The sequence below is a fragment of the Hypanus sabinus genome, chromosome 11 (assembly GCF_030144855.1).
Source record: "Hypanus sabinus isolate sHypSab1 chromosome 11, sHypSab1.hap1, whole genome shotgun sequence".
NCBI lineage: Eukaryota > Metazoa > Chordata > Chondrichthyes > Myliobatiformes > Dasyatidae > Hypanus > Hypanus sabinus.
In genome coordinates this window covers 6,341,896-6,368,910 of record NC_082716.1, presented here as the reverse complement: position 1 = coordinate 6,368,910, position 27,015 = coordinate 6,341,896, and the positions used below count along the sequence as shown (strand labels likewise).

General features: G+C 45.1%; 1 protein-coding gene across 1 annotated transcript; it reads left to right on the top strand.

The window, feature by feature from the left end:
- On the top strand, positions 1–27,015 carry lpar3 (lysophosphatidic acid receptor 3). The gene is made up of 4 exons (XM_059985212.1): positions 1–730; positions 25,278–25,457; positions 26,485–26,538; positions 26,993–27,015. The coding sequence occupies exons 1-4, from the start codon at positions 1–3 to the stop codon at positions 27,013–27,015; spliced, it is 987 nt and encodes a 328-aa protein (XP_059841195.1).

Here is a 27,015-nt window from a genome sequence, read left to right as displayed (position 1 = left end):
ATGTCCAACTGTTACTATAACAAGTCCATGAAGTTTTTCTATGATCTCAACCAGAATGATTCTCTGGAGGACAACTCGGACAATTATGTTGGATTAGGAATCGGCTGCATTTGCATCCTGCTCATTTTCCTGTTCAATGTGATCATCATGTTTGTGATTCTGCTCAACAAGCAGTTCCACTTCCCCTTCTACTACCTGCTCGCCAACCTGGCGGCGGCTGACGTTTTCGCCAGCTTGGCGTACGCCTTCCTCTTGCTGAACACCGGGAAGCTGGGCCGGATGTTGTCGGTGCAGGTATACTTCTTACGGCAGGCGCTGCTGGACGTCAGTATGAGTGCGTCCGTCTATAACCTGCTGGTCATAGCCATCGAGCGCTACTACTCGGTCATAAAGATGCAACTGCACAGCACGCTGTCCAAGCGCCGCGTCTTCTGTCTCATCCTGGGCATCTGGGCCGTGGCTGTCATCATGACCACCATTCCCAACATGGGCTGGAACTGCATCTGCAACATCAGAACCTGTTCTGCGCTGGCGCCCATCTATAGCCGCAGCTTCCTAATCTTCTGGTCTCTGCTTAATCTCCTCACGCTCTGCATCATCACAGTGATATATTTGCGCATCTACATTTACGTAAGGAAGAAAACCTCGAAGATATCGTCCCACACAACCGGTTCCATCAAACGCAAGAAAATGCCGATGCAGTTGGTGAAGACCATCATAACCGTGCTTGGTAAGTCCACACCATAAGATACAGGAGCAGAATTAGGCCACTTAGCCCATCAAGTCTGCTCTGCCATTTCTTCATGCCTGATTTATTATTCCTCCCAGCCCCATTCTCCTCTCAGCCATAATTCGGTATATCTGCACACCAGCTTCTTAATGCAAATATCTAATCAGCCAGTCCTGCAGCAGCAACTCAGTTATAAAAGCACGTAGACATGGTCAGGAACTTCAGTTGTTGTTCAGAACAAACATCAAAATGGGGGAATAAATGTGATCTAAGTGACTTTGACCGTGGAATGTTTTCAGCCTCTAGAGTTTGCAGAGAAAGGTGTGAGAAACAAAAAACATCTAATAAGCGGCAGTTCTTTGGGTGTTAACACCTTGTCAATGAGAGAGGTCAGAGGAGAATGGCCAGACTGACAGGAAGGTGACAGTAACTCAAATAACCACAAGTTACAACAGTGGTGTGCAGCAGAGCATCTCTGAATGCATAACACATCGAACCTTGGAGTGACGGGCTACAACAGCAGAAGACCACAAACATATACTCACTGCCCACTTCATTAGGTGCAGGAGGTACTTAACAAAGTGGGCACTGATGCATTTAAGAGCCTCTTAGATAGACACATGGATGATAAGAAAAAAGGAGGGTTATGTGGGAGGGAAGGGTTAGACCGATCTCAGAATAGGTTAGCAAGACAGCACAACATTGTGGGCCGAAGGGCCTGTACTATGTTCTATGTTCTACAATTGAACAAGAGATAGATAAAGATTGAGGATTTGAAGACCATAAGAAACTGACAGAGAAGAGGCCACTATGGATCACAATGACTGGTGGGGCAGGCTTAAGGGTTAGATTGAGTTTCGAATAGGTTAAAAGGTTAGAACAAGATTGTGGGCCAAAGGGCCTGTATCGTGTTGTACTGTTCTAAGTTCTATATTTGTTTCTCAGAATTCCAGCATCTGCTGCCTCTTGGGTCTCCACTGAAATGGAGGCAGTTCAGAGGAGGGTCACTTGGCTGATTTTTGTGAACACAAGGATTGTCTGATGAAGAAGATTAGATATTTTGGACATGTACTCTGGAGATTAGTAAGAGAAAGGGAAGGAGGAGGAGCACCAGAGGGAGGTGATGGGCCTATGGGAAGAACCAAAATGGGGAATGGAAAAAGGGAGAAGGGAGAGGTGAGAAATTACCAGAAGTTTGAGAAATCGATGTTCATGCCATCAGGTTGGAGGCTACCCTGGTGGAATATAAGGTGTTGCTCCTCCAACCTGAGTGTGGCCTCATCGTGGCAGGAGAGTAGGTTGCTGAAATGGGAATGGAAAGTTGAATTAAATCTAAATACAAGGGCATCTGCAGAAGCTGGAAATCTTGAGCAGCACACACAAAATGCAGGAGCGAGTCAGCAAGTCAGGCAGCATGGGGAGCAGTCTTGAAAGAAAGGAGCCAAACCTGTTTTGTGGGTCTTTTCTGGAGAAAAGAGACTCGGTGAACACAGAATCCTAGAGCAGGAGGACAATGAGGAATCTGTTATGTGAGCTCAGTGGACTTGCTGAGGCTTGTATCCAGTGTGGGTGTGCCGGCCTGGAAACTGAGATGTTTTCTGACATCTCAGCGGTGAGGTGTTGAGTCACAGCAACAGGGCCGATGATATCCTTGTCTGTAAAAGGGTGCTTTAGTTCAGCAGGGGCAAGCGGGGAACAGCTGGGAGGTTTTGCAAAGAAGTTATTCAAGAAAAATCAGAATCAGAGGTTTATTATCTCTGATATGTAGCATGAAATTTGTTGTTTTGCAACAACAGTATAGTGCAATATATAAAATATAATAAATTATAATAAGAATATTTTTGTTCTGCTCTCATTTTATGCTACCTTAGTACACACACACACACTCTCTCTCACACACACACACACACACACACACACACACACATTTTATATATGTATATATATAGGAATTAATAGGTTTTTTGTTATGTATTACAATGTTGTCGTCGTGGCGATCCCTCGAGGTCGAGGATGATGGTCTTTGTTCCGTTGATCTATCACAGAGCGAAGATGCCTGTGCGTGTATTTGTTTAACGTGTACTTGACGTTGCACTCCAAGAAGCACACAATACTTCACAAATCACCCAACTGATTCCAATGGCATGGAAACCATGACGATTGGAGCTGATGGAGTTGTTGCAGCCTCCATCCGCCTGCACAGCCGTCGAGTTCGAAGTAACTTCGCCGCCTGTTCCACCATTGAGGTCTTGGGTCTTCGTCAGGGTCCTCACCCTCGACCTTACCGCCATGGGTGACCCTACCAGGAGCATAGATCCAGACGGCATCGCTCTCGCGATCTCAGGACCACACAAGCTTCTCCACCATGACAAGGTGACAATCCATGGAGAAGATTACAATGTACACCTGCGGCAAAACAACAAATCTTTGTGACATATACCAGTGATATTAAACCTGATTCTGATTCTAAAGAAATATACATATAAAAAGAGAGAAAAAGTAGTGAGGTAGTGTTCGTGGATTCATTGTCCATTCAGAAATCTGATGGTGGAGGGGAGGAAGCTGTTCCTGAAATGTCAAATGTGTGTCTTCAGAATCCTGTGTGTTTGTCTTGATGGTAGCAATGAGAAGAGGGCATGTCCTGGGTGAGAGGGCTCTTCGTGATGGGATTCTGTCTTTTTGAAGGTTTCATGTCTTGAAGATGTTTTGGAAGCCGGGGAGGCTAGTGCCCATGATGGAGGTGGTCATTTACAAGTTCCCGCAGCTTTCTCTGGTTCTGTCCAGTGGACGCTCCATACAGCAATGCAGCCAGTCAGAATACTCCCCACGGTCCATCTGTGGAAATTTGGTGGCATTCCAAGTCTCCTGAAATTCCTGTTGAAGTATAGTCACTGGTGTGCCTTCTTCGTGATTGCATCAACGTGTTGGAACCAATACAAACTGAAGCCTCTGGTTCGTGCAATGCATTGAACACCGTCAGGTGAGCCCTTGGGCAGAGTCAGGTGGGAAATCTCTCCCAGGTCACTGATAAATGAAAATTATAGGGTCGTCACCTCGTATTCTACCTGGGCAGACTCCAATCTGCCAGCATGAACATCAAATTCTCAGACTTCCAGTCTGATCCAACCAGCCCCCCATCACCTACATTCCCCTTTCCCCACCTTCTCCCTCAAAGTCTGTCCATCAGCCACACCCGCCTCCCAATGCTCCCCTCTCCACCTCCCTGCCTTTTCCAATTCTCACCTTCCTCTCCTTTCTTTGAATCATTTGTTCATAGTACTATTTGTTTACTGATATTATTTGTGTACTTATTACTGTTTGCATGATTTGTTCATGGTGTGTGGGGGGTGGTTTCGCGGATTCTATTGTGTTTCTTTGTTTTGTGGGTGTTTGCAGGAAGATGAGTCTCAATGTTGTATATAGAGCATAATAGATGGGGAAGAATTAGGCCATTCAGCCCATTGAGTCTGCCCCCCCATTTCATTGTGACAGTTCCATTTTCCACTTCAACCCCACTCTCTTTGCATTCCCTCTGTGACCTTTCACACCCTGACTAATTGAGAACCTATCAACCTCCACCTTAAATACACCCAGTGACCTTTCTCTCTCTCTTCCATCCCTTCTCTTCACTGCCCTACGAGTCCCCCCACCACCCCATTCCGCCGTGCTAGATAATAGTCTACCTACTTTGACAATGAATTAGCTGGCCGGTGGTGTAGTAGCATCTGCACCAGATTCCGAGGCGAGTGGTCGCAGGTTCAAATCTGGTCGGCTCCTCGCACCCTTTCCATCTGTGCTGGGTTGGGCATCGAGCTAACAACTACGAGGTGTTAAAGAAAACAGACCAATGCTAAAGAAATGACAAGGCTGCTGTCCAATGCAAAACAAGGTGAGGAGAGGAACAACAACGACATCTTTGATAATAAATGCACTTTCAACTTTGAACCTTCTCATTCCATCTTCTTCAGCCCATGGTCAACTCAATCGATCACTCTACAGCTTTTATATCAGTCTAGCTGCTCTCCCTGACCTGGATCCACCCATCATCCACTGGCCTTTACTCCCTGCATTTCCCCTCTCCATTTCCTGACCCCCACCCAGCTATCTCCCCCTTCCAAACCAAATTCTTTCATTCACTGGGAGCCATTTCAATGTGATTCCGATTCCCTCAGCTCTCCCCGGCCCTGGGCCTGTCCCTCCGCAAACAGAGAGGTTGCTAAACCTCTCCCCCTGCATCTTCCTTCAGCTCCTGGTTGGAGGAGACGCAGGTGAGGTAGAGATTTTCTTTCACTAGGAGGAGATATACCTAGCTGGGGGAAAGATGTTAATAAGAATGGAAGAGTTCACAGCAAATTTACAAGGATGTTGCCAGGAATTGAGGCCCTGAGTTATAAGGACTTTACTCCCTGAAGCATAGGAGATTAAGAGATTTCATAGAGGGATTCAAAATTATGAGGGGCAGAGAGAGGGTAAATCCAAGCAGGCTTTTTTCCTCTGAGGTTGGGTGAGATTAGAACTAGAGGCCATAGGTTAAGGGTGAAAGGCGAAATGTCTATCTATTTAGTTATCTAACTATCTATCTATCTATCTATATATATATATATCTTAAATCCATCCCACAACATGAGAGAGTAAAAATCTTTGCATTATGACTCTGTTACAATCTAATGGATTGTAGAAAGAAGCTGTCCCATTTCCTGTTGGCTTTAACACTGCGGTATCGTTTGCCCGATGAGTGCAGCTGTAACAGTTTACGGTTGTCGTGAATAGTATCCCCGATGATCCTTCAGGCCTTCGTTCTTAACCTACTGCTGTAAATTTTCTCAAAGGAGGGAAGTCATGTCCACAGTTGCGCTGGGCTGTCTGTACCACTCCCTGCAGTGCCCAGCGATGAAGGTTGGTGCAGTTCCCACACCAGGCGGTGATACAGCCAGTCAGGATACTCTCAGTGGTGCCCCTGTTGAAGGTCTTGAGGATTTGAGGGCTGATGCTGAACTTTGCCAGCTGCCTGAGGTAGAAGAGATGCTGTTGTGCTTTCTTTGCCACACAGCTGGCGTGTACAGTCCAGGTGAGATCATCAGTGATGTGTATACCGAGGAAAATTAAACTACTCACCCTCTCAGCAGCAGACCCATTGGTGCAGACCCTGTATCCATTCCTCCTGTAATACACAATATCTGAGGGTAACAAGGGGGAACTTCACCCGAGAGTGGTTTGAGTGCGGAATTGCTACTAGCGGGAGTATTGGGTGTGTGTTTGAGCACAACATTTAGAAGAAATTTGGATAGGTACAAAGATGGGAGGGGTACGGAGGATTTTGGCGCCTGTCAATGGGACTAGGTAGAATAACCCTTTGGCACAGACTCGACAGGCCGAGGAGCCTGTTTCTGGACCCTCTCCAATGCCAGCACATCCTTTCTTAGATATGGGGCCAATAGTACTCTAAGTGAGACCTCACTTGTGCCTCAACATTACATTCTTGCTTTTGTATTCCAGTCCTCACCACCTTGCATTTGTCTTTGTCACCACTCACTCAATCTGCAAGTTAACCTTCAGGGAATCCTGCACTAGCACTTCCAAGTCTCTTTGTACCTCTGATTTCTGATTTCACTCCATTTAGGAAATAGTCTACGCTTTCATACGTTCTATCAAAAATGCATGATCATCCACTTCCCTGCACCGTATTCCACCTGTCACTTTTTTGTCCATTATCGTAATCTATCTTCTTCTGCAGACCCTTTGCTTCCTCAACATGACCCGCACCTCCACCTGTCTTTGTCTCATCTGCCAACTTGGCCGCAAATGATCAATTTCATCATCCAAGTCATTCACGTATAACCTGAAATGAAGCAGTCCCAATACTGTTCCTTGCGGGACACCACTAGTCACTGGCAGCCAACCAGAAAAGTGCCCCTTTATTCCCACTGTTTGCTTTTTGCCAGACAGCCAATTTTCTGTCCATGTTGGCATCTTTCCTCCAATACCATGGGCTTTTAATCTTGTTTAGCAGCCTTATCAAAGGCCTTTAGCAACCTTGTCAAAGGCCTCAATGGCCTTATGAAAATCCGAGTAAACAACGTCCACCGACTCTCCTTTCGTAATCCATCCTGGTATCTCCTCAAAGAATTCCGTCAGTTTGTCAGTCAAAAATTTCCTGTTGAGGAAACCATGCTGACTTTGATGAATTTTATCATGCGCCCCCAAGTACCCTGAAACCACAACTTTAACAACCGACTGCAGCATCTTCCCAACCACTGAAGTCCAGCGAGCTGGCCTGTAATTTCCCTCTTTTTGTCGCCCTCTCTTCTGAAAGCCTGGAATGACCTTTGCAGTTTTCCAGTCCTTAGAATCCGGTGATTCTTGAAAGATGCTCCACGATCTCTTTTAGATACTTCTTTTAGAACCCCGTGGTGTAGTTTATCTGGTCCAGGTGACTTATTCACCGTCAGATCTTTTCACTTCCCAAGCACTTTCTCCTTAGTAATGGAGACTTCCCCAAAGAATTCAAACGGATTTGTCAGGCAAATCTGCTCCCCATCCACGTCACTGCCAGCAAGGGCCACTGCGATTGAACAGGACATTTCTTTATTTATTTAGAGATACAGCGCAGCGCAGGCTTTTCCAGTTGGAGTTACACCACCAAGCAACCCACTAGCCTGACGGAGGACAATTTGCAATGACCAATTAGCCTACTAACTGGTGCGTCTTTGGACTGTGGGAGGAAACCAGAGCTCATGTGGTTCACGAGGAAGACGTACAAACTCCTTACGGACAGTGCCAGATTTAAACTCTCAGTCCCAGATGTAATAGCATCACATTAACTGCTATGCTACCATGACACATGACCAGGCATGGTCGTTGTGGTGGGACCCCCATCTCCATCCATCCACAGCTCTGCCTTCAAGGCTTGTTAGCCCAGGACCTTCAGTACACTGCAGATCTGCAGAATTATCTCTTATGGTGAATATCCCTGACAATTCCAGTTCTGCTCCTTAAACCGAGCAGTTCCTTCTTCGTCTCAAGCCCATCACCCCTACTGGGACATAGGACACTGAGAGCAGCTCACAAGAGTCCTGGGCCAAAGGTTGATCAGCTCTGTGACTTCCTCTTTACCACAGGACTTGTAATGTCTTCCTGGTGAAGATCCCTGGTTTCCCAGGGATGAGGTCTTCGGAGCTTCTGTTGTTGTTTCTGTAGCCCTGGATTCTAACGGAATGGGGTTGCATGCCCCGTGCCCCACCCTCCTCCTTTCACAGCTGCAGTTGGTACCATCCATGGCGGAGTTAAGCCTGGAACATGTTGACTTACTTATTCCATACAAGTGAAGCTGGCCTCCACGCCTCACTTTCAAAATCTGGCCCACATTCATTTCACTAATTCCTCCCTAAAATCTCTTACCATGGTTGCCAATAGCAACAGTGGCCATAGAAACTAACTTGGAAGGCCCCAGATTGAGAAAGGGAAAGTGGGAGTGAGTTACACATATTTCTCAAGGTTTACCAGCCATGAGAGAAAAATAGGGAGAGAGATAATTTCTGGGAAATCCCCTTTATCGAAGGGGATGGGGAGCATGGAGGGAGCAGAACAGTTTCTTGATCATTGAGACAGCGAAAGATTACCTGGGATAGGTGTGAATGTGGACTTGAAATTGCCATCAGATCAACCAAGGCCTTACAGAGGTGCCACTATCCAGGACATGCTGTCTTCTCACCTTTGCCATCAGGACCCACACCACCAGGTTCAGGAACAGTTATTACCCCTCAATCCTCAGGCTCTAGAACCAGAGGGGATAACTTCACTCTACCCCATCATTGAACTGATTCCACAACTTATGGACTCACTTTCAAGGACTCTTCATGACATGTTTTCAATATTTATCACTTATTTATTTATTATTATTATTTTGTCTACATTTTCCTTTTTGTATTTGCATGTTTTGGTGTTTTTTTTGCACACTGCTTTTTGTCTTTCTTTGTTGTGTGCGGGTTTTCATAGATTCCCTTATGTTGCTTTGTATTAAGTTCAAAGTAAATTTATTATCAAAGTACGTATATGTCACCATATAAAACCCTGAGATTCATTTTCTTGTGGGCATATTCAACAAATCCATAGAGTAATAACCATAACAGAATCAATGAAAGACTGCACCAACGTGGGTGTTCAGACAGACAAACTTTGCAAGTACAAAAAGAAAGAATAATAACAAATAAATAAGCAATAATTACTCTCCACACACATCAATAGAAGTTTGCCAAAGTTTTAGATGTCTTGCCGAATCTTCGCAAGCTCCTAAGGAAGCAGAGGCACTGCTGTGCTTTCTCTATAATTGCACTTAGGTGCTGGGCCCAGGACAGGTCCTCTGAAATAAACACACCGAGCAATTTCAAGCTGTGGACCCTCTCCACCTCTGAGACTCCAATAATGTGACTGTGAATGCCCCCCACAAGAAAATAAATCTCAGGGCAGTGGATGGTGACATATGTGTACTTGGATAATCAATTTACTTCCATATTTGAACTTAGTACAAAACAACACAATAGAATCAATGGAAAACTGCAGACAACAAAGAGAGACAAAATAGAAATGTGAAAAAGACAGTAAACTGTGGAAACAGAAAAAGAAAAAAACTTAGAACTTTGAAGTCCATGGCTTCCTGAAAGAGTCAACGCAGGGAAATAGGGTGATGAAGGAGGTTTGTAACAGCCCGCCTACAGCAGTCAGAGCACCGAATATCAGCATAAGGAAGTTGTGTTACTCTTTGGTTATACTATGTCTAGAGTTTTACATGCAATTCTAGTCACCCTCCCATTACAGAATAAAGATCCAGCTGAAGTTTATTGGCATCTGACAGTACATATATACAACCAAATAAAATAACATTCCTCCAGACACGAAGAGATCTGCAGATGCTGGAAATTCAAATAACAACACACTCAAAATGCTGGTGGAACACAGCAGGCCAGGCAGCATCTATAGGGAGATGCGAAATTCCCCCTCCCCCCTCTACTTTCAAATCTCTTACTATCTTTCCTTTCGGTTAGTCCTGACGAAGGGTCTCGGTCCGAAATGTTGACAGCGCTTCTCCCTATAGATGCTGCCTGGCCTGCTGTGTTCCACCAGCATTTTGTGTGTGTTGTTATTCCTCCAGACACACAGCACATGAAAACATGTGTTACCAGTAATAAGTAAAATATAATTCAAATGCATGCAGTGAACAGCACACAGCTCGCTGTCGTTGGTGGTGACAAGGTATCAATTAATCTCACAGCCTGAGGTAACGGTTACCCAGTCTGACAGTCCTAGACCTGATGCTCCTGCACCTCCTTCCTGAACATAGAGGGTCAAAGAGACCGTGGGATTAGTGGTTGGGATCTTCACAATAATGCTTTGGGCCCTTTGTCCACAATGCTGCTGTAAATATCACAAATGTGTGTGTGTGTGTGTGTGTGTGTGTATGTGTGTGTGTGGGGGGGGGGGAGGGGGGACCCCGGTGATCTTCTCGCAGTCGTTACTGTCTGCTGCAGGGTCTTGCAGTCCGATGCCTTGCAGCTTCCGTACCACACAATGATGCAGACAGACAGGACAGTCTCCATGGTGCTCCTGTAGAAAGTTGTTCGAATGGGGGTGAGGAGCCTTGTACACCTCAGTCTCCTCAGAAAGTGTGGACGCTGCTGTGCCTTCTTAACAAAGGAGTTGTGGGCCCGGGTTAGATTGTCCGTTATGTGGACACTTAAGGAACTTTGTGCTCTTCGCTCTCTCTATGACAGAACCATTGATCTGCAATGGAGAGTGGTCAACCTGCGCCCTCCTGAAGATCACAATCATCTCTTTTGTCTTGTCGGTGTTGAGACTCAGGTTGTTGTTCTCACACCATTTGACAAACGTCCATACCATCGTTGTTGCTGAAGAGGCCAGCTGCTGTAGTATTGATGATGTGGTTTGAGCTGAATCTGGCAGGGCAGTTGTGAGTCAGCAGTGTGAATGGCAGCAGGCCGAGCTCACGGCCCTGGCGGGCGGCAATGCTCAGCGTGATGGAGCTTGAGGTGTTACTGCCAACTTGGACTGACTGGGGTCTTCCCATTAAGGAGTCCAAGACACAGTTACAGAGAGAGGTGTTGAGTCCCAGTGAGGACAGTTCACCCTCTGAGGGATGATCGTGTTAAACACTGAGCTGAAGTCGGTGAAGAGCATCCTAGTGTACAAGACAGAACGGAGTGGAGCACTGAGACTATAGTATTATCTGTGGACCAGTTTGAATGATAGACAGACTGGAAAGGATCCAATGTGTCTCGAAGATGGCATTGTATATGAACCATTATCAGCCACTCAAAGCACTTTGCGATTGTTAAGGTCAGTGCCGCTGGGCAGTAATCATTTAGGCCAGTTGTCATCACATTATAGGTAGGGACAACAGCCAGAATCTTTCTCCGTGTTAAAATGTCAAATGCTAGAAGACCCAGTGGCTACTTTATTATGTACATCCCGGACCTGTTTGTTCATGGTCTTCTGCTGCTGTAGTCCATCCACTTCAATGTTCAATGTGTTATGCATTCAGAGATGCTCTTCTGCACACCACTGTTGTAATGTGTGGTTATTTGAATTACTGTCACCTTCCTGTCAGCTTGAACCAGTCTGGCCATTCTCTTCTGACCTCTCTCATTAATAAGACATTTTCACCCACAGAACTGGGTGCTTTTAGTTTGTTTTTCACACCAATATCTGTAAACTCTAGAGACCATTATGTGTGAAAATCCCAGGATATCAGCAGTTTCTGAGATACTCAAACCACCCCATCTGGCACCAACAATCATCCCACAGTCACTTAGATCACATTTCTTCCCCGTTCTGATGTTTGATCTGAACAACTGTCTGCATGCTTCTATGCATTGAGTTGCAGCCACATGATTGGTTGATCCTTTTTTTTTGCATTATCGAGCAGGTAATCAGCTGTGCCTAATAAGGTGGCCACTGGGTGTAGATTTAAGGTGAGAGGGGGATATTTTAAAGGAGATGTGCAAAGCAAGATTTTTTTTACACAGATAGAGTAGGTACCTGGGTTGGCCTGCCAGGGGTGGTGCTGGAAGCAGTGAGCAGTGATGTTTAGGTAGGTACATGAATGGAGGGATACAGATCATATGAAGGCAGAGAGATTAGTTTAATTTGGCATTGTGGTCAGTAAAGAAAATGTGGGCTGAAGGGCCTAATCCTGTGCTGTGCTGTTCAAATTTCTATGCACTAAACAGTGATAAGGACATTGCCAGTGCTGGAGGAACAAGGAAAGATTGAATAGGATAGGACTGTATTCCTTAGAACGTAGGGGAGATTTGATAGAGGTATACAAAATCATGAGGGGTATAAATGGGGTGAATGCAAGCTTTTGCCACTGAGGTTGGGTGGAACTACAACTAGAGGTCATGGGTTAAGAGTGAAAGGTGAAAAGTTAAAGGAGATCTTGAAGAGAATGTCTTCACTCAGAGTGTGGTGAAGCTGCCAGCACAAATGGAGCATGCGAGCTCAATTTCAACGTTTAAGGGAAGTTTGGATAGGTACATGGATGGTAGGGGTATGGAGGGCTATGGTCGCGGTGCAGGTCAATGGGAGGAGGCAGTTTAAATGGTTCGGCATGGAGTAGTTGAGCTAAAGGGCTTTTTCTGTGCGGTTTTTCTCTATGTCTGTATCAGGTTTGTGGGGCCACACTTGTGCCCAGTGTGTATGAACGTGGATCGATCCTGCCGTGCCTCGATCACTTGCTGCCTTGCCAGCAATGCAGCAGGTTTGGGAGTCACTGTGGGCGTGTTTGGCTACTGCTTCTGAGTCTTTGCCCAGCGGCCATTCAAATCCGTTCACTGAGGAAGAGGCCTCAGTCCGTCCCACACCTTGCCTGTAAGTTACGCTTCCTCGCACAAGTTGAGACAGGCTCAGAAGAAGCTACCAAACTCAGCAAAGTTCACCACAGTCACCACACAAGGGACTGTAATCCGGTGTCGTCAGTAGTCAGAACTCCTCAGAGGCAGGATGAAACATGTTTACAAAGAGATTTATCTCCTGCAATCACATGAGATGGGTGGAGTACATGAATTCCAGGAAAATGGCCTGATTTGTGTTAAATAAAAACTTCATTTCAAATTCAAACAGATGATAGGAGTGAGTTTTTTTTTAAAAAGAGACATGTATTAGAAACTATAAAGTTCAAAAAGTTCTAAGTTCAAAGTAAATTTATTATCTAAGTACATATGAGATCCATTTCCTTGCAGACATCTTTCTGAAAAAGGGCTTTTCTCTCAAAGATAAAGATAAGTTGTATTTGTCACATGCACGTCGGAGCATGCAGTTTAGTGAAAAGGGTTGTTTCTATCAGGGAGGATTGTTCTTGGGGCTGTCTGGAAGTGTTGCCACACTTTGGCACCAATATAGCATGCCTGCAACTTACCAGCCCTCGCCCATATGCCTTAGAGTGTGAGAGGACACCAGAGGACCCAGAGGAAATCCACGCGGAACAAGCTCCCTACAGACAGTGGCAGGAATTGAACCCGGGTCGCTGGCACTGGAAAGCATTACACCACCATACCAACCTCGTACCTTGCTGCCCTCACGACATTTCATCTTCCACGTCGGCAGATGGCAGGCATCAGGACTGAATGCTGAATTCAAAAATCTTAGAAGAAAGAGAGGGGAATTTCATCAAAACCTGTCAAATATTGAAAGGCTCTGATAGAGTGAGTGTGGAGAGGATACTTCCTATAGTGGCGAAGTCTAGGACAAGAAGGCACAGCCTTAGAATAGATATCTCTTTAGAACAGAGATAAGGAAGGTTTTCTTTATCTAGTGAATCTGTGGAATTCATTGCCAAGCCATTGGGTATATTTAATATGGTGGTCAACGGGTTCTTGATAAGTCAGGGCATCAAAGGTTTCGAGGAGAAGTCAGGAGAATGGGGCTGAGAAGAGAGATAAATCAGCCATATTCAAATGACAGAGCTAGCATGATGGGCTGAATGGCCTAAGTCTGTTCCTATGTCTTCTGGTCTAATGTGCTAAATGTCCTTATTTATGAAGGCTAATGTGCAAACCTACGACCCGCGATGCTACTTTCACAGAGTTCTAGGTCTGTATTTCCAGGTCCCTCTAATCTACCATATTCCTCAGTATTCTACCATTCACCCCAAAAGTACTGCCCTGGTTTGTGTGTGTTTCCCTGCATTTCCTTCATCTCATGTAATTATGATCACAAGGTTAATATGCAGAATGAAAGAATTATCTGCAGCTCCATCATTACCAAAGATGGTCGGTCCTGGGGTTGGAGGAACGCACGCAAAACACCGGAGGAACACAACAGGTCAGGCAGCATCTATGAAGGGAAATAAACAGACAACATTTCAGGCCGAGGTGCTTCATCGGGACCTCATGATCATTAAGCCATGATTCCAACCCAAGGAATGGACTGGTTGTGATCTGGAAACCCCTGCCTGAAAGGGTGGTGGAAGCTGATGCTCTTGTGGTTTTGGTAGTTAAAAAACACAGGGTTATGGGAAAATAAGTGACTGGATTGCTGGCAAAGAGCCAAACAGCTTCCTTCCCTCTTATAGACACAAGACATTCTGCAGATACTGGAGATCTTGAGCAGCGTGCACAACTTGGTGGAGGAACTCAGCAGGCCAGGCAGCACTTCTGAGGGAAATAAACGGTCAGCAGAGAACCGTCATCAGGACTGGCCCAAAGTGCCGACGGTTTATTCCAAATGGTTCAATTTAATGTCAGAAAATACATACAGTATAAAACCTGAAATTCTTACTCTTCATAGACACCCACCAAACAAGAAACCCCAAAGAATGAATGCAGGAAATGTCAGAAGCCCAAAGCCCCCTCCCCCTCCCACACACAAGCTGTACACATAAGCACCCCTTTCCCCTCCCCCCACTTGCACCAGCAGAAGCTCCTCACCCCCACCCCTCCTGCCATGCAAACAATAGCAAAAGCCCCCCAAAAGAGACCTTGATCAAAATATACAGTCCACCCTAGCAAATCTCCAATACAAGTAAATACATACGGTGAATAAATTTGATCCATGACTAGGACTGAAGAATAAGGACCCAGAGCTGATGAAGAGTCTCGGCTCTAAATGTCGACTGTTTATTCCCCTGCATAGATGCTGCCTGACCTGCTGAGTTCCTCCAGCATTTTGTGCGTGTGACTCAATACTTCCAGCATCTGCAGATATTTAGTGTCTGGGTCTGAAGACCTAATTGGAAAATAATTGTTTATTTTCCACCGATAATTCTTGACATGATGCAGGATTTCAAAGTTCAAAATTCAAAGTAAATGTTCTATCCAAGTACATATATATCACCATATGCAACCCTGAGGAACCTCTTCTTGTGGGCATTCACAGTAAATACAATGAAAAACTACATACAAGACAAACAATGTGCAAAAGAAAACAAACTACGTAAACACAAAAATAAAAAAAACGATAATTAAAAGCAATACATATTGAGAGCATGAGATGAAAGGTCCTTGAAAGTGAGTCCATAGGTTGTGGGAACAGTTCTGTGTTGGGTGAGTGAAGTTGAGTGAAGTTATCCCCTCTGGTTCAGGAGCCTGATGGTTGAGGGGTAATAACTGTTCCTGAATCTGGTAGATCCTGAGGTTCTTGTACCTTCTTCCTGATGGCAGCAGTGAGAAGAGAGCGTGGCCTGGATGGTGGGGCCCCTGATGACAGATGCTGCTTTCCTGGAACAACGTGCCATGTAGATGTGCACAATGGTGTGGAGGGCTTTACCCGTGATGGACTTGGCCATATTGCTTTTAGCAGGCTTTTCTTTCAAGGGCATACTTTACAAATTTCTACTGCTGCATCATGGAGAACATTCTAACTGGTCACATTACAGTCTGGTATGGATGTACAGGATCGAAATAAGTGGCAGAGAGTTGTAAACTTAGCTCCATCATGGGCACTAGCCTCGGTAGTATCCAGGACATCTGCAAGGAGGGATGCATCCATCCGGCATTAAGGACTCCCATCACCCAGGACAAGCCCTCTTCTCATTGCTACCATCAGAGAAGAGGTACAGGAGCCTGAAGTCACACACTCAATGATTCAGGAACAGCTTCTTCCCCTCTGATTTTTTTTTCTCTGTAATTATGAATTGAATTGCACTGCTGCTGCAAAGACAAGAAATCCCAGGACATATGCTGGTGATATTAAACCTGGTTCTGATTGGTGTTTCCAGACCAGGCTGTGATGCAACCAGCCAATTTACTCTCCACTGCACATCTATAGAAGTTTGTCAAAGTTTTAGATGATATGACAATTTAATATGCAATCATTCAAAAGCTCAGTATTGGTAAAGCGTGTTAGTAGGAAATTGAATCTAGTCTGCGCACCAGAAAACAGGGAGTGGGACAAAAGTTTTCAGGCTGTTTGGGTGTAACTAAGGGAGTGTCCCTATGATCTGCTCTTGGCTTATAGTTATTAACCAGCTAGATTAATGACTTGTAGAAGAGAGCAGGATGTTAAGGCCCACACTTACTGATGGCAATAAGATAAATGGGAGGTCCAGGTATAGAGATGATGTGTGGATAGGTTGAGTGAATAGTGAAATCCTGGCAAAAAGAGTTCAAGTTCACTGTAGAGTAACATGCACACACAAAATGCTGGAGGAACTCAGCAAGTCAGGCAGCATCTATGGAAATGAATAAACTGCCGAAGTTTTGGGCCGAGACCCTTCATCTAGACTGGAAAGGAAGGGGACAGAAGCCAGAATAAGAAGGTGGAGGGAGTGGGGGGAGTAGACTTGGCAGGTGGCAGGTGAGACCAGGTGAGGGGAAGGTGGGCTGGGGGTCATGCTGTGAGAAGCTGGGAGCTGATTTTCTGACCTAAGTAGTGTAAAAAGAGAGCAAAAGCAGTGAAGTAGTGTTCCTGGGTTCATTGTCCATTCAGAAATCTGATGATGGAGGTGAAGAAGCTGTCCATGAAATACTGAGAGTGTCTCTTTGGACTCCTGTACTTCCTCGTTGATGGTAGCAATGAGAAGAGGGCATGTCCCGGGTGATGGGGGGGTCTTCAGTAATGGACACTGCTGTTTCTTGAGGCATCACCTTTTAAAGGTGTAATTCAAAATATATATAATAAGAAGGCACTGTCCAAGATTGTTCAGTGTCATTTCCAGTAGACAAATGGAAAGGCGAATGGAATAATTGTTATTCCAGATCTGAGGCAGTACAAAAAAGTAGTAAGATAAAGAACACACCAATAATTAAAACACAATAAATATAAGTTCATAAGTTAGTTTCTATTCTTATACTTACTGAGTTGTGAGGCAGATTTGGAGGAGCTGAATTTACATACCAGACATTGAATTAATCAGTCATATTTGGACTGATTGTCCAAAGTGTTGGCGCATGGCCTAGTGGATAAAGGCACCAAACTAGTAACCTGAAGGTCACTGGTTCAAGCCTCAGCTGAGGCAGTGTGTTGTGTCCTTGAGCAAGGCACTTAACAACACATTGCTCTGCGACGACACTAGTGCCAAGCTGCTTGGGTCCTAGTGCCCTTCCCTTGGACAACATCGATGGCGTGGAGAGGGGAAAGCCTGCAGCTTGGGCAACTGCCTGTCTTCCCATACAACCCTGCTCAGGCCTGCGCCCTGGAAACACCTTCCAAGGCGCAAATCCATGGTCTCATGAGACCGACGGTGGCCTATCATCATCATTTGGATAAACACTCAGCCTTGGGATACAAAATCTGATCTACTCCGATCACTTAGTATGACTTAGAATGTTATTGTGTATTGTGTTTGATTTTAGTTTGCCCATGTTTTATTGACACTGTGTTAGACTATGAGACAGGAGTAGAATTTTGGATGGTACGGTAGCATAGTGATTAGCACAGCGCCTTACAGTACCGGCAACCCAGGTTCAATTCCTGCTACTGCCTGTTGGAGTTTGTATGTTCTCCCCATGACCACGTGGGTTTCCTCCGGGTACTCCAGTTTCCTCCCATAGTCCAAAGACCTACTAGTTGGTAGGTTAATTGGTCATTGTAAATTGTCCTGCGATTAGTGACATCAATGCTACTCCTATATTCCCTTTCATTCCCGGAATCATTCTTGTGATGCTTCTCTGGACTTTCTCCAATGCCAGCATATTTTTTCTTGATCTCTTGTCAGAAGATCTCCAAATTTTCATGTAGATGTCAGCCAGTGAAAATTTTCACTGGCTGACATCCATGCGCTTGTGCAGTCATGTCCTGACCACACCATTGAAGAAATTAGTGTTCATTTAAACTGGATCTACATGAAAATTTGGAGATCTTCTGACAAGAGATCTGTGGACACAGGAAAGAAGCATGGATGGTAGTTTGTCTCCCAGGTGCCAAGATCTGGGATGTTTCTGAACACGTCCACGATATCTTGAAGTAGGAAGGTGAACAGCCTGAGGTCGTGGTACATATTGGTACCAAGACATGGGCAGGAAAAGGGAGGAGGTCCTGAAAACAGACTACAGGGAGTTAGGAAGGAAGTTGAGAAGCAGGACCTCAAAGGTAGTCATCTCGGGATTACTGCCTGTGCCACATGACAGTGAGTAGAGGAATAGAGTGAAGTGGAGGATAAATGTGTGGCTGAGGGATTGGAGCAGGGGGCAAGGATTCAGATTTCTGGATCATTGGGACCTCTTTTGGGGCAGGAGTGACCTGTACAAAAAGGACGGGTTACACTTGAATCCCAGGGGGACAAATATCCTGACAGGGAGGTTTGCTAAGGCTGTTGGGGTAAGTTTAAATGAGGACTGCTGGGGGGTGGGAACCAAACTGAAGAGATGGAGGAAGAGATGGTTGACTCACAAATAGAGAAAGCTTGGAGACAGTGCAAGAGGGAGGATAGGCAGGTGACAGAGAAGGGACACGCTCAGACCGATGGTTTGAGATGTGTCTATTTTAACACAAGGAGTGTTGTGAACAAAGCAGATGAGCTTAGAGCATGGATCAGTACTTGGAGCTATGATGTTGTGGCCATTACAGAGACTTGGATGGCTCAGGGGCAGGAATGGTTACTTTGAGTGTCAGGCTTAAGATGCTTCAGAAAGGACAGGCAGGGAGGCAAAAGATGTGGGGGCGTGGCACTGTTGGTCAGAGATAGTGTCACGGCTACAGAGGCTATCAGGCAGGAACTTGGAAGCATAAATTGGGAACAGATGTTCTCAGGGAAATGTACGGAAGAAATGTGGCAGATATTCAGGGGATATTTGTGTGGAGTTCTGCATAGGTACATTCCAATAAAACAGGGAAAGGATGGTAGGGCACAGGAACCGTGGTGTACAAAGGCTGTTGTAAATCTAGGCAAGAAGAAAAGAAAAGCTTAAGAGAGGTTCGAAAAGGTTCAAAAAGGTTCTAGAGATCTAGAAGATTATAAAACTCGCAGGATGGAGCTTAAGTAAGAAATTAGGAGAGCCAGAAGGGGCCACATGAAGGCCTTGGCGGGCAGGATTAAGGAAAATCCCAAGTCATTCTACAAGAATGTGTAAAGCAAGAGGATAAGATTTGAGAGAATAGGGCCAATTAAGTGTGACAGTGGAAAACTGTATATGGAACCAGAGGAGATGGCAGAGGTACTTAATGAATACTTTGCTTCAGTATTCACTATGGAAAAGGATCTTGGCATTTGTAGGGATGATTTACAGTGAACTAAAAAGCTTGAGCATGTAGATATTAAGAAGGAGGATGTGCAGGAGCTTTTGGAAAACATCCAGTTGGATAAGTCACCACGACCGGACAAAATGTACCTCAGGCTACTGTGGGAGGTGAGGGAGGAGACTGCTGAGCCTCTGGTGATGATCCTTGCATCATCAATGGGGATGGGGGAGGTTCTGGAGGATTGGAGGGTTGTGGATGTTGTTCCATTATTCAAGAAAGGGAGTAGAGATAGCCCAGGAAATTATAGACCAGTGAGTCTTACTTCAGTGGTTGGCAAGCTGATGGAGAAGATCCTGAGAGGCAGGATTTATGAACATTTGGAGAGGCATAATATGATTAGGAATAGTCAGCATGGTTTTGTCAAAGGCAGGTCGTTCCTTACGAGCCTGATTGAATTTTTTGAGGATGTGACTAAACATATTGATGAAGGTAGAGCAGCAGATGTAGTGTGTATGGATTTCAGCAAGGCAGTTGATAAGGTACCCCATGCAAGGCTTATTGAGAAAGTAAGGAGACATGGGATCCAAGGGGACATTGCTTTGTGGATCAAGAACTGACTTGCCCACTTGGAGTACTGTGCTCAGTTCCAGTTGCCTCACTACAGGAAGGACGTGGAAACCATAGAGAGGGTGCAGGGGAGATTTAGAAGGATGTTGCCTGGATTGGGGATCATGCCTTATGCGAATAGGTTGAGTGAACTCGGCCTTGTTTTCTTGGAGTGATGGAGGATGAGAAGTGACCTGATAGAGGTGTATAAGATGCTGAGAGGCATTGATTGTGTGGATAGTCAGAGGCTGTTTCCAGGGCTGAAATGACTAGCATGAGAGAAGATGTCAGGGGTAAGTATTTTATGCAGAGAGTGGTGAGTGCATGGAATGGGCTGCCGGCAACGGTGGTGAAGGCGGATACGATAGGGTCTTTTAAGAAACTCCTGGACAGGTACATGGAGCTCAGAAAAATAGAGGGCTATGCGCAAATCTAGGTAATTTCTAAGGTAAGGACATGTTTGGCACAGCTTTGTGGGCTGAAGGGCCTGTATTGTGCTGCAGGTTTTCTATGTTTCTAATAAAAATTGTAAAAATGAAACAGAGCTGAACAAGGAATATTCAGACTTCTGAGTTGCCCTTTAGTTCAAAACCTCATATTTCAGACCATTAATTCAAATGTTTTCTTCCAGAGCAAAGCACATTAAAGCAAGAAGTGTATGTTCAATAAAACATTGAAACATTGTGAGTTTGTTCTGAGACTAGATTTGTTCATGATCGTAATCTGATATCCTGATTCTGAATTATTTCAAAAATTTCACACCTTGCACTGTAAACTTCTAGAGATGATTGTGTATGAAAATCCCAGGAGATCAGTAGTTTATGAGATACTCAAACCACCCCGTCTGGCATCAATCATCATTCCATGATCAAAGTCACTGAGATCACTCCCCCACCCCCACTTCTCCACCCACCCTTGTTCCATCTGGCTTAACCTACCATCTTCTAGTTTGTCCTCTTTCCACTTCAGCTTTGCCTTCTTGTTCTGGCATCTTCCCCCTTCCTTTTCAGATCCGACGAAGGGGCACAGCCCAAAACATTGACTGTCTGTTCATTTCCTTAGAGGCTACCTGGCATGTGTCTTCCTCCAGTATTTTGTACGTGTAATGAAAATGAGCTCATTTGTTACAATAATTAAATAAATAACAATCCAGAAGACAGTCTGAACATTTCATTGAATGGAAAGATATACTCCTGGCCCCTTTATAAGGTTCACCTGTACACCGGCTCATTAATGCAAAATCTCTAATCATCCAATCGTGGGGCAGCCAGTCAATGTGAAAAAGCATTGTCAAGAGGTTCAGTTGTTGTTTGGACCAAACATCAGATTGGGAAGAAATGTGATCTAAGTGACTTTGACCATGGAATGATTGGTGGTGCCAGATGGGGTGGTTTGAAAATCTCCTTGGATTTTCCTTTAGAGTTCACAGAGAATGAAGCGCGAAAAACAAAATGAACCATCCAGTGAGCAGCAGTTCCGTGGGTGAAAACACCTGGCTAATGAGGGAGGTCAGAGGAGAATGGCCAGACTGGTTCAAGCTGACAGGAAGGTGATGGTAACTCAAGTCACCACACGTTACAGCAGTGGAGTGCAGAAGAGCATTTCTGACTGCACAACACTTTGAACTTAGGTGTGGATGGGCCACAGCAACAGAAGACCAAGAACATACACTCAGTGGCCACTTTATTAGGTACAGGAGGCAACATAGTGGCAACTGAATGTATTTCATTGACATTTTTTCATGCATATCCAAACTCTTATCCTTGTTCCACACCCATCAGAGTCAGAATCAGGTTAAAGATCATTGTCTTTATGATGTGGAACCATCCAGGGTATGCCCGGTTCTCAGTACCGCCATAGGGGGAAATACACAGGAGCCCGAAGATCTACAGCCAGTAATGCAGAAGCAGTGTCTTCCTCCCTACCATCAGATTCCAGGCTCCTTCACTATTCCCTCACTTTGCGCACTGGACCCGTTTTTATAGGGCTTTGTTGTTGACATTATGATGTGTTTCTGTTTTCTGATTACTCCTATTTTTGTTGCTATTTTGTGTGATTTTGGCCAGGGCAGACTGAGTCTTGAGGCCAGCGGTCAACAAATGACACAGGGCTAAACTGAACTGAACGTTCCTAGACTGTTTCAAGGACTCTGCAGCTTGATGTTTAATATTCTGTGCGTTAATCACCTGTTCTTTGCCGTTTGTGTGATTTGTTCCTGTTTTTTCACTTGTTGGGTTTTCGCTGTTTCTGTGAAACGGTCCCACGGTGTTTCTTTGTTTCAGGGCTGCCTGCGGAAGGACGAATCTCAGAGTTGTTACTGCATACGTACTTTGATAATAAATGTACTTTGAATCTTCTTTGACTTTTTGAATCTTCGTAAGTTTTAGTAATTGACTGACTATGAATTGTACTACAAGGATCCTTAATGATTGACATTGCCTCCTTGAGGGCTTGCCCCTTGATGATCTCCTTGCTCTAGAATTCCCTCCTTAAATCTCTCAGTGTTCTTTCCTCCTTCAACGTTTAATCTTATGTTAGTGAGTAAGGAGTGGAAAATGGAACTTAAAAATAGAGACAGAGGTTAGCTTTATTTGTCGCATTTACATCAAAACATACTGTGAAATGTGTCGTTTGCGTCAACAATCAACACGACCCGAGGATGTGCTGGGGGCAGCCTTCAAGTGTAACTGTGCTTCCGACTCCAACGTAGCTTGTCCGCAGCTCACTGACCCTAACCCATAGTCGTTTGGAATGTGGGAGGGAACCAGGGCACCCAGAGAAAACCCATGTGGTCATGGGAGAACATACAAACTCCACACAGGCGACTGTGGGAATTGAACCCAGGTTTCCGGCACTGTATAACATTGCACTGACCATTATGCTACCTGACTCCTTTGGAGATAGCTGTTAGATGTATTTTTAAAAGCAAATCTAGGTAGGACTTTCAAATCTAGGTAGGAGCCTGGGGAGTGCTGTAGAACAGAGGGATATTGGAGTTCAAATACGTGTTATCCTGAAAAATGAGAATTGAGTCGCAGGTAGACAGGAGAGTCAAAAAAGGATTTTGGCACATTGGATCTCATCAGTTCAAAATCTAGGAGGTTGTGGTACAGTAGATTGGATATTGTGAAGCCACAAGGGCTATTGTTTCAGTTTTGAACATTGAGCATTGAACACTATAACGGAGTAGAGGCATTTTTGGCCCACGATATTATGCAAACCTTCTGATCTACACCAAGATCAATCTAATCTTTCCCTCCCATATAGCAATTCATTTTTGTATCATCCATCTGCCTATCTAAAAGCCTCTTATATGTCCCTAATGTACACTGACTTACCTCTGACATCCCCTCTATACCTTCCTCCAACCACCTTAAAAATATGCTCCCTTGCATTGGCCATTGATGCCCTAAGAAAACGAGTGCCTATCCTCTTGGCCTATGGCTCTCATCGTGCACCCCTCTGTCAAGTCACCTCTCATCCTCCTTCGCCAAAGCTTCCACATCCCTCCTATAATAAGGTGACCAGAACGGAACATAAATCCCATTTCTTATTTTAACTTACAGTATTTTTTTATTACGTATTGCACTGTACTGCTGCCACAGAGCAACAAATTTCATGATATATGTCAGTGATAATAAGCCTGATTCTGATTCTGAAAAAGGGGTAGGGTGGGAAATATTGGAGAGATTTGAATGTCCCATCAATGTCTTTTATTTTACCTGACAAGAGATATGAGATCTCCTTCCTTCACCGTACGAATGTAGCTGATGAAATTCCGATCTTGCAAAGTCAAAGCAAATTTAATATCAAAGTACGTGTGAGGCCTCCGACGATATTGCATCCTAGCTGTCTAGATATGCGAGCCTGGACAGTACGATATGGAGAGCAAGCTGTTGCCCGTGTAGCGAGCTCCCTCTCTCCACGCATCTGATGAGACCGATACAGTTTGGCACCAGCAGTGTCGCAGGAGTTGCCAGTCAGCTTTGAACTCAATGTAGGACTGCCTTAGGAGACTTCAGCTCCAGATGTTTCTCTTGAGAGTTACTCCCAAAACCTTCCCCACAAGTGGGTATAGCCGCAAAGCAGTGGAGGTTTGAGATCAGAGTATTTCTTCTCTTAGCCGAGCTGCCAACCATGGCTAATGACCCCCATGTGTCTGAGGCAACTGGTTTTAAGGTGCCAGAAACCTCCTCCTGTCATTAGAAGCAGTTCCGCCAGGCTTAAGCTAAGCAACACATGAAGGCCCAGAGCTGGACTTGGTTGTTAGAAGCTATCTGAGGCACATGTCATTGGGAGCATTTAGTGGGTAATGGGAGCTTGTCCCCGTTACCATCCCTGGCTATAACAGCCTTAAGGAACCATATGTATACAGGAAGATAAAATAAAACTTATTGAATTTATGAAAAGCTCTGCATAAACAGAGACTGACAAACAATGCCAAAGAAGACAAATCATGTGAACAGAAATAAATAATACTGTGAACAATGATGAGTTGTGGAGACATTGGAAGTGAGCACTGTCCCTGTCCCACCATCACTGGGGTGAGATGATGGTTTAAGAATTGCAATCCATTCCAGAAGAATGAGGGGGGATCTCACTGAAACATATTGAAAATTGAAAGGCCTAGATAGAATGGATGTGGAAAGGGTGTTTCCTACAGTGGGGGAGTCTAGGACCAGAGGGCACAGATAAAGTGGATGTGGAGAGGATGTTTCCTGTGGTGGGGGAGTCTAGGATCAGAGGACACAGATAGAATGGATGTGGAGAGGATGTTGCCTTTAGTGGGGAGTCTAGGACCAGAGGACACAGATAGTGGATGTGGAGAGGATGTTCCCTGTAGTGGGGGAGTCTAGGACCAGAGGACACAGATAGAGTGGACGTGGAGAGGATGTTTCCTATAGTGGGGGAGTCTAGGACCAGAGGACACAGATAGAGTGTATGTGGAGAGGGTGTTTCCTATAGAGGGGGAATCTAGGACCAGAGCGCACAGCCACAGAATACAAGTTTGTCACTTTAGATCAGCGAAGAGAGAGAATTTCTTCAGCCAGAGGTTAGTGAATCTGCAGAATTCATTGTCACAGATGGCTGCTGAGACCATCATTGGGTGTATTTAAACTGGAGGTTGATAGGTTCTTGATGAGTCAGGGCGTCAAAGTTTATGATAAGAAGACAGGAGAATGGGGTTGAGGGGGGTAATATATCAGCTGTGACAGATTGGCAGAGCAGGCTCGATGGGCCGAATGGCCTCACTCGGCTCCTATGTCTTATTGTGTTATGGTCTAACTCTCATCATGTCCTTATGTTTCAGGTACATTCATCGTCTGCTGGACACCTGGATTGGTCCTGGTCCTCCTCGATGGCCTCCACTGCACCAGCTGCAACCTGGAGAGCTTAAAGAAATGGTTCCTTATCCTGGCCCTGCTGAACTCTCTGGTCAACCCCCTCATTTACTCGTACAAGGATCGGGAGATCTGGAAAAGTATAAAGCGTTTGTTCTGCTACGGTTGTGGTTGGAGCAGTGGGATGAATCTAGACGACCTGAATTCAGGATCTCACCGGCAGAGCACAGTATCTGAAATTAGTGGACCGGCCTTTAAAACCTATCAGCGTCAGTCCACCATTGATGAGGCAATCGAGACCCCCAACCAATCCTTGGATAGATTTCCAAAAGTGTCACTGAGCTAATGGGACACAAACCTATGAAGTTCTACAAGGTTCCCACTGTGAGCAACATCGTGTGCTCATGAGTGTGTGAACTGAACTTCTTACACCTCCTGCTGCCTCTCTTGTACTCAGACAGCAGGTTTTCCCCTTAAACAAGAGGCTTCTTGGTTTCCATGTTGAGAATCACTCATGCAAGTTGCACACTGGTTGTTAACACGTGGTTGATATTGACGTTGGTAAACGGACGGTGACGAGGCACTGAATGATTTGCAAGTCAGAATCAGAATAGATTTATTATCCCTGATGTACTGTATGTCATGAAATTTGTTTTATGGCAGTTGTACAGTACAATACATAAAAAACTTAATGAGTTATATGACAAAAATAAAAGAGAGCAAAATAGCAAGGTAATATTCATAGGTTCATGGACCATCCAAAAATCTGATGGTGGAGAGGAAGAAGCTGTTCCTAAAACATTGAGTGTGTGTCTTCAGGCTCCTGTACCTCCTCCCTGGTGATAGCAATGAGAAGAGGACATGTCCTGGGTGATGGGGGGGGGGCATTAATGATGGATGCGCCTTTTTGAGGCATCGGCTTTTGACGATGTTGTTGATGCTGGGGAGGCTCGTGCCCATGATGGATCTGGCTGAGACCACTACACACCGCAGCCTTTTCCAATCCTGTGTGGTGGCCCCTCCATACCAAATAGTGATACAACCAGTTAGAAAGATCTCCACCATACATCTGTAGGAATTTGTGAGTGTCTTTGGTGTCGTACCAAATCTTCTCCAACTCCTAATGAAGTATAGGAGGGCCTTGAATAAACTTAGTCCAAGAGAACCATGTTCCAGGGCTGCTCTGTGAGAGAACACCTGAGCAAGTGCAGCCCACGCGGTTGATAGAGCGTCAGTTATCCCGTCGGAGATTCTCTGGCCCACTTGTCTTCAGCTGTTTCATCGATGACTTCCCTTTAAACTCAGATTCAGTTTTATTTTTCCTATGCACACCGAAACATACAGTGAAATGCGCTGTTTGTGTCAACAAATAACACAGCCTAACGATGCACTGGGGGCAGCCTGCAAATGCCACTTCACATTTCGATGCCAACATAGCATGCCCACAGTGCCAGCAGCACAAACAAAACGCAACAAGCAGCAATAACAGCAAACGTGCCCTGTTCCTAACACAGACACACACACTCTCACTCACTCACTCACTCACTCTCCTCCAACCCCAGGACAGGCCATCACTGGACTCCAGCCTCCAGCCGATTCACAGACTCGAAGACATTGGGACCCAAGCTTTGATATTGACTTCTGGTCTTTCAATTGACTTTCGGGTTTTGGGCTTTGACCCCAGGACTTGCTGATGACGATGGATGA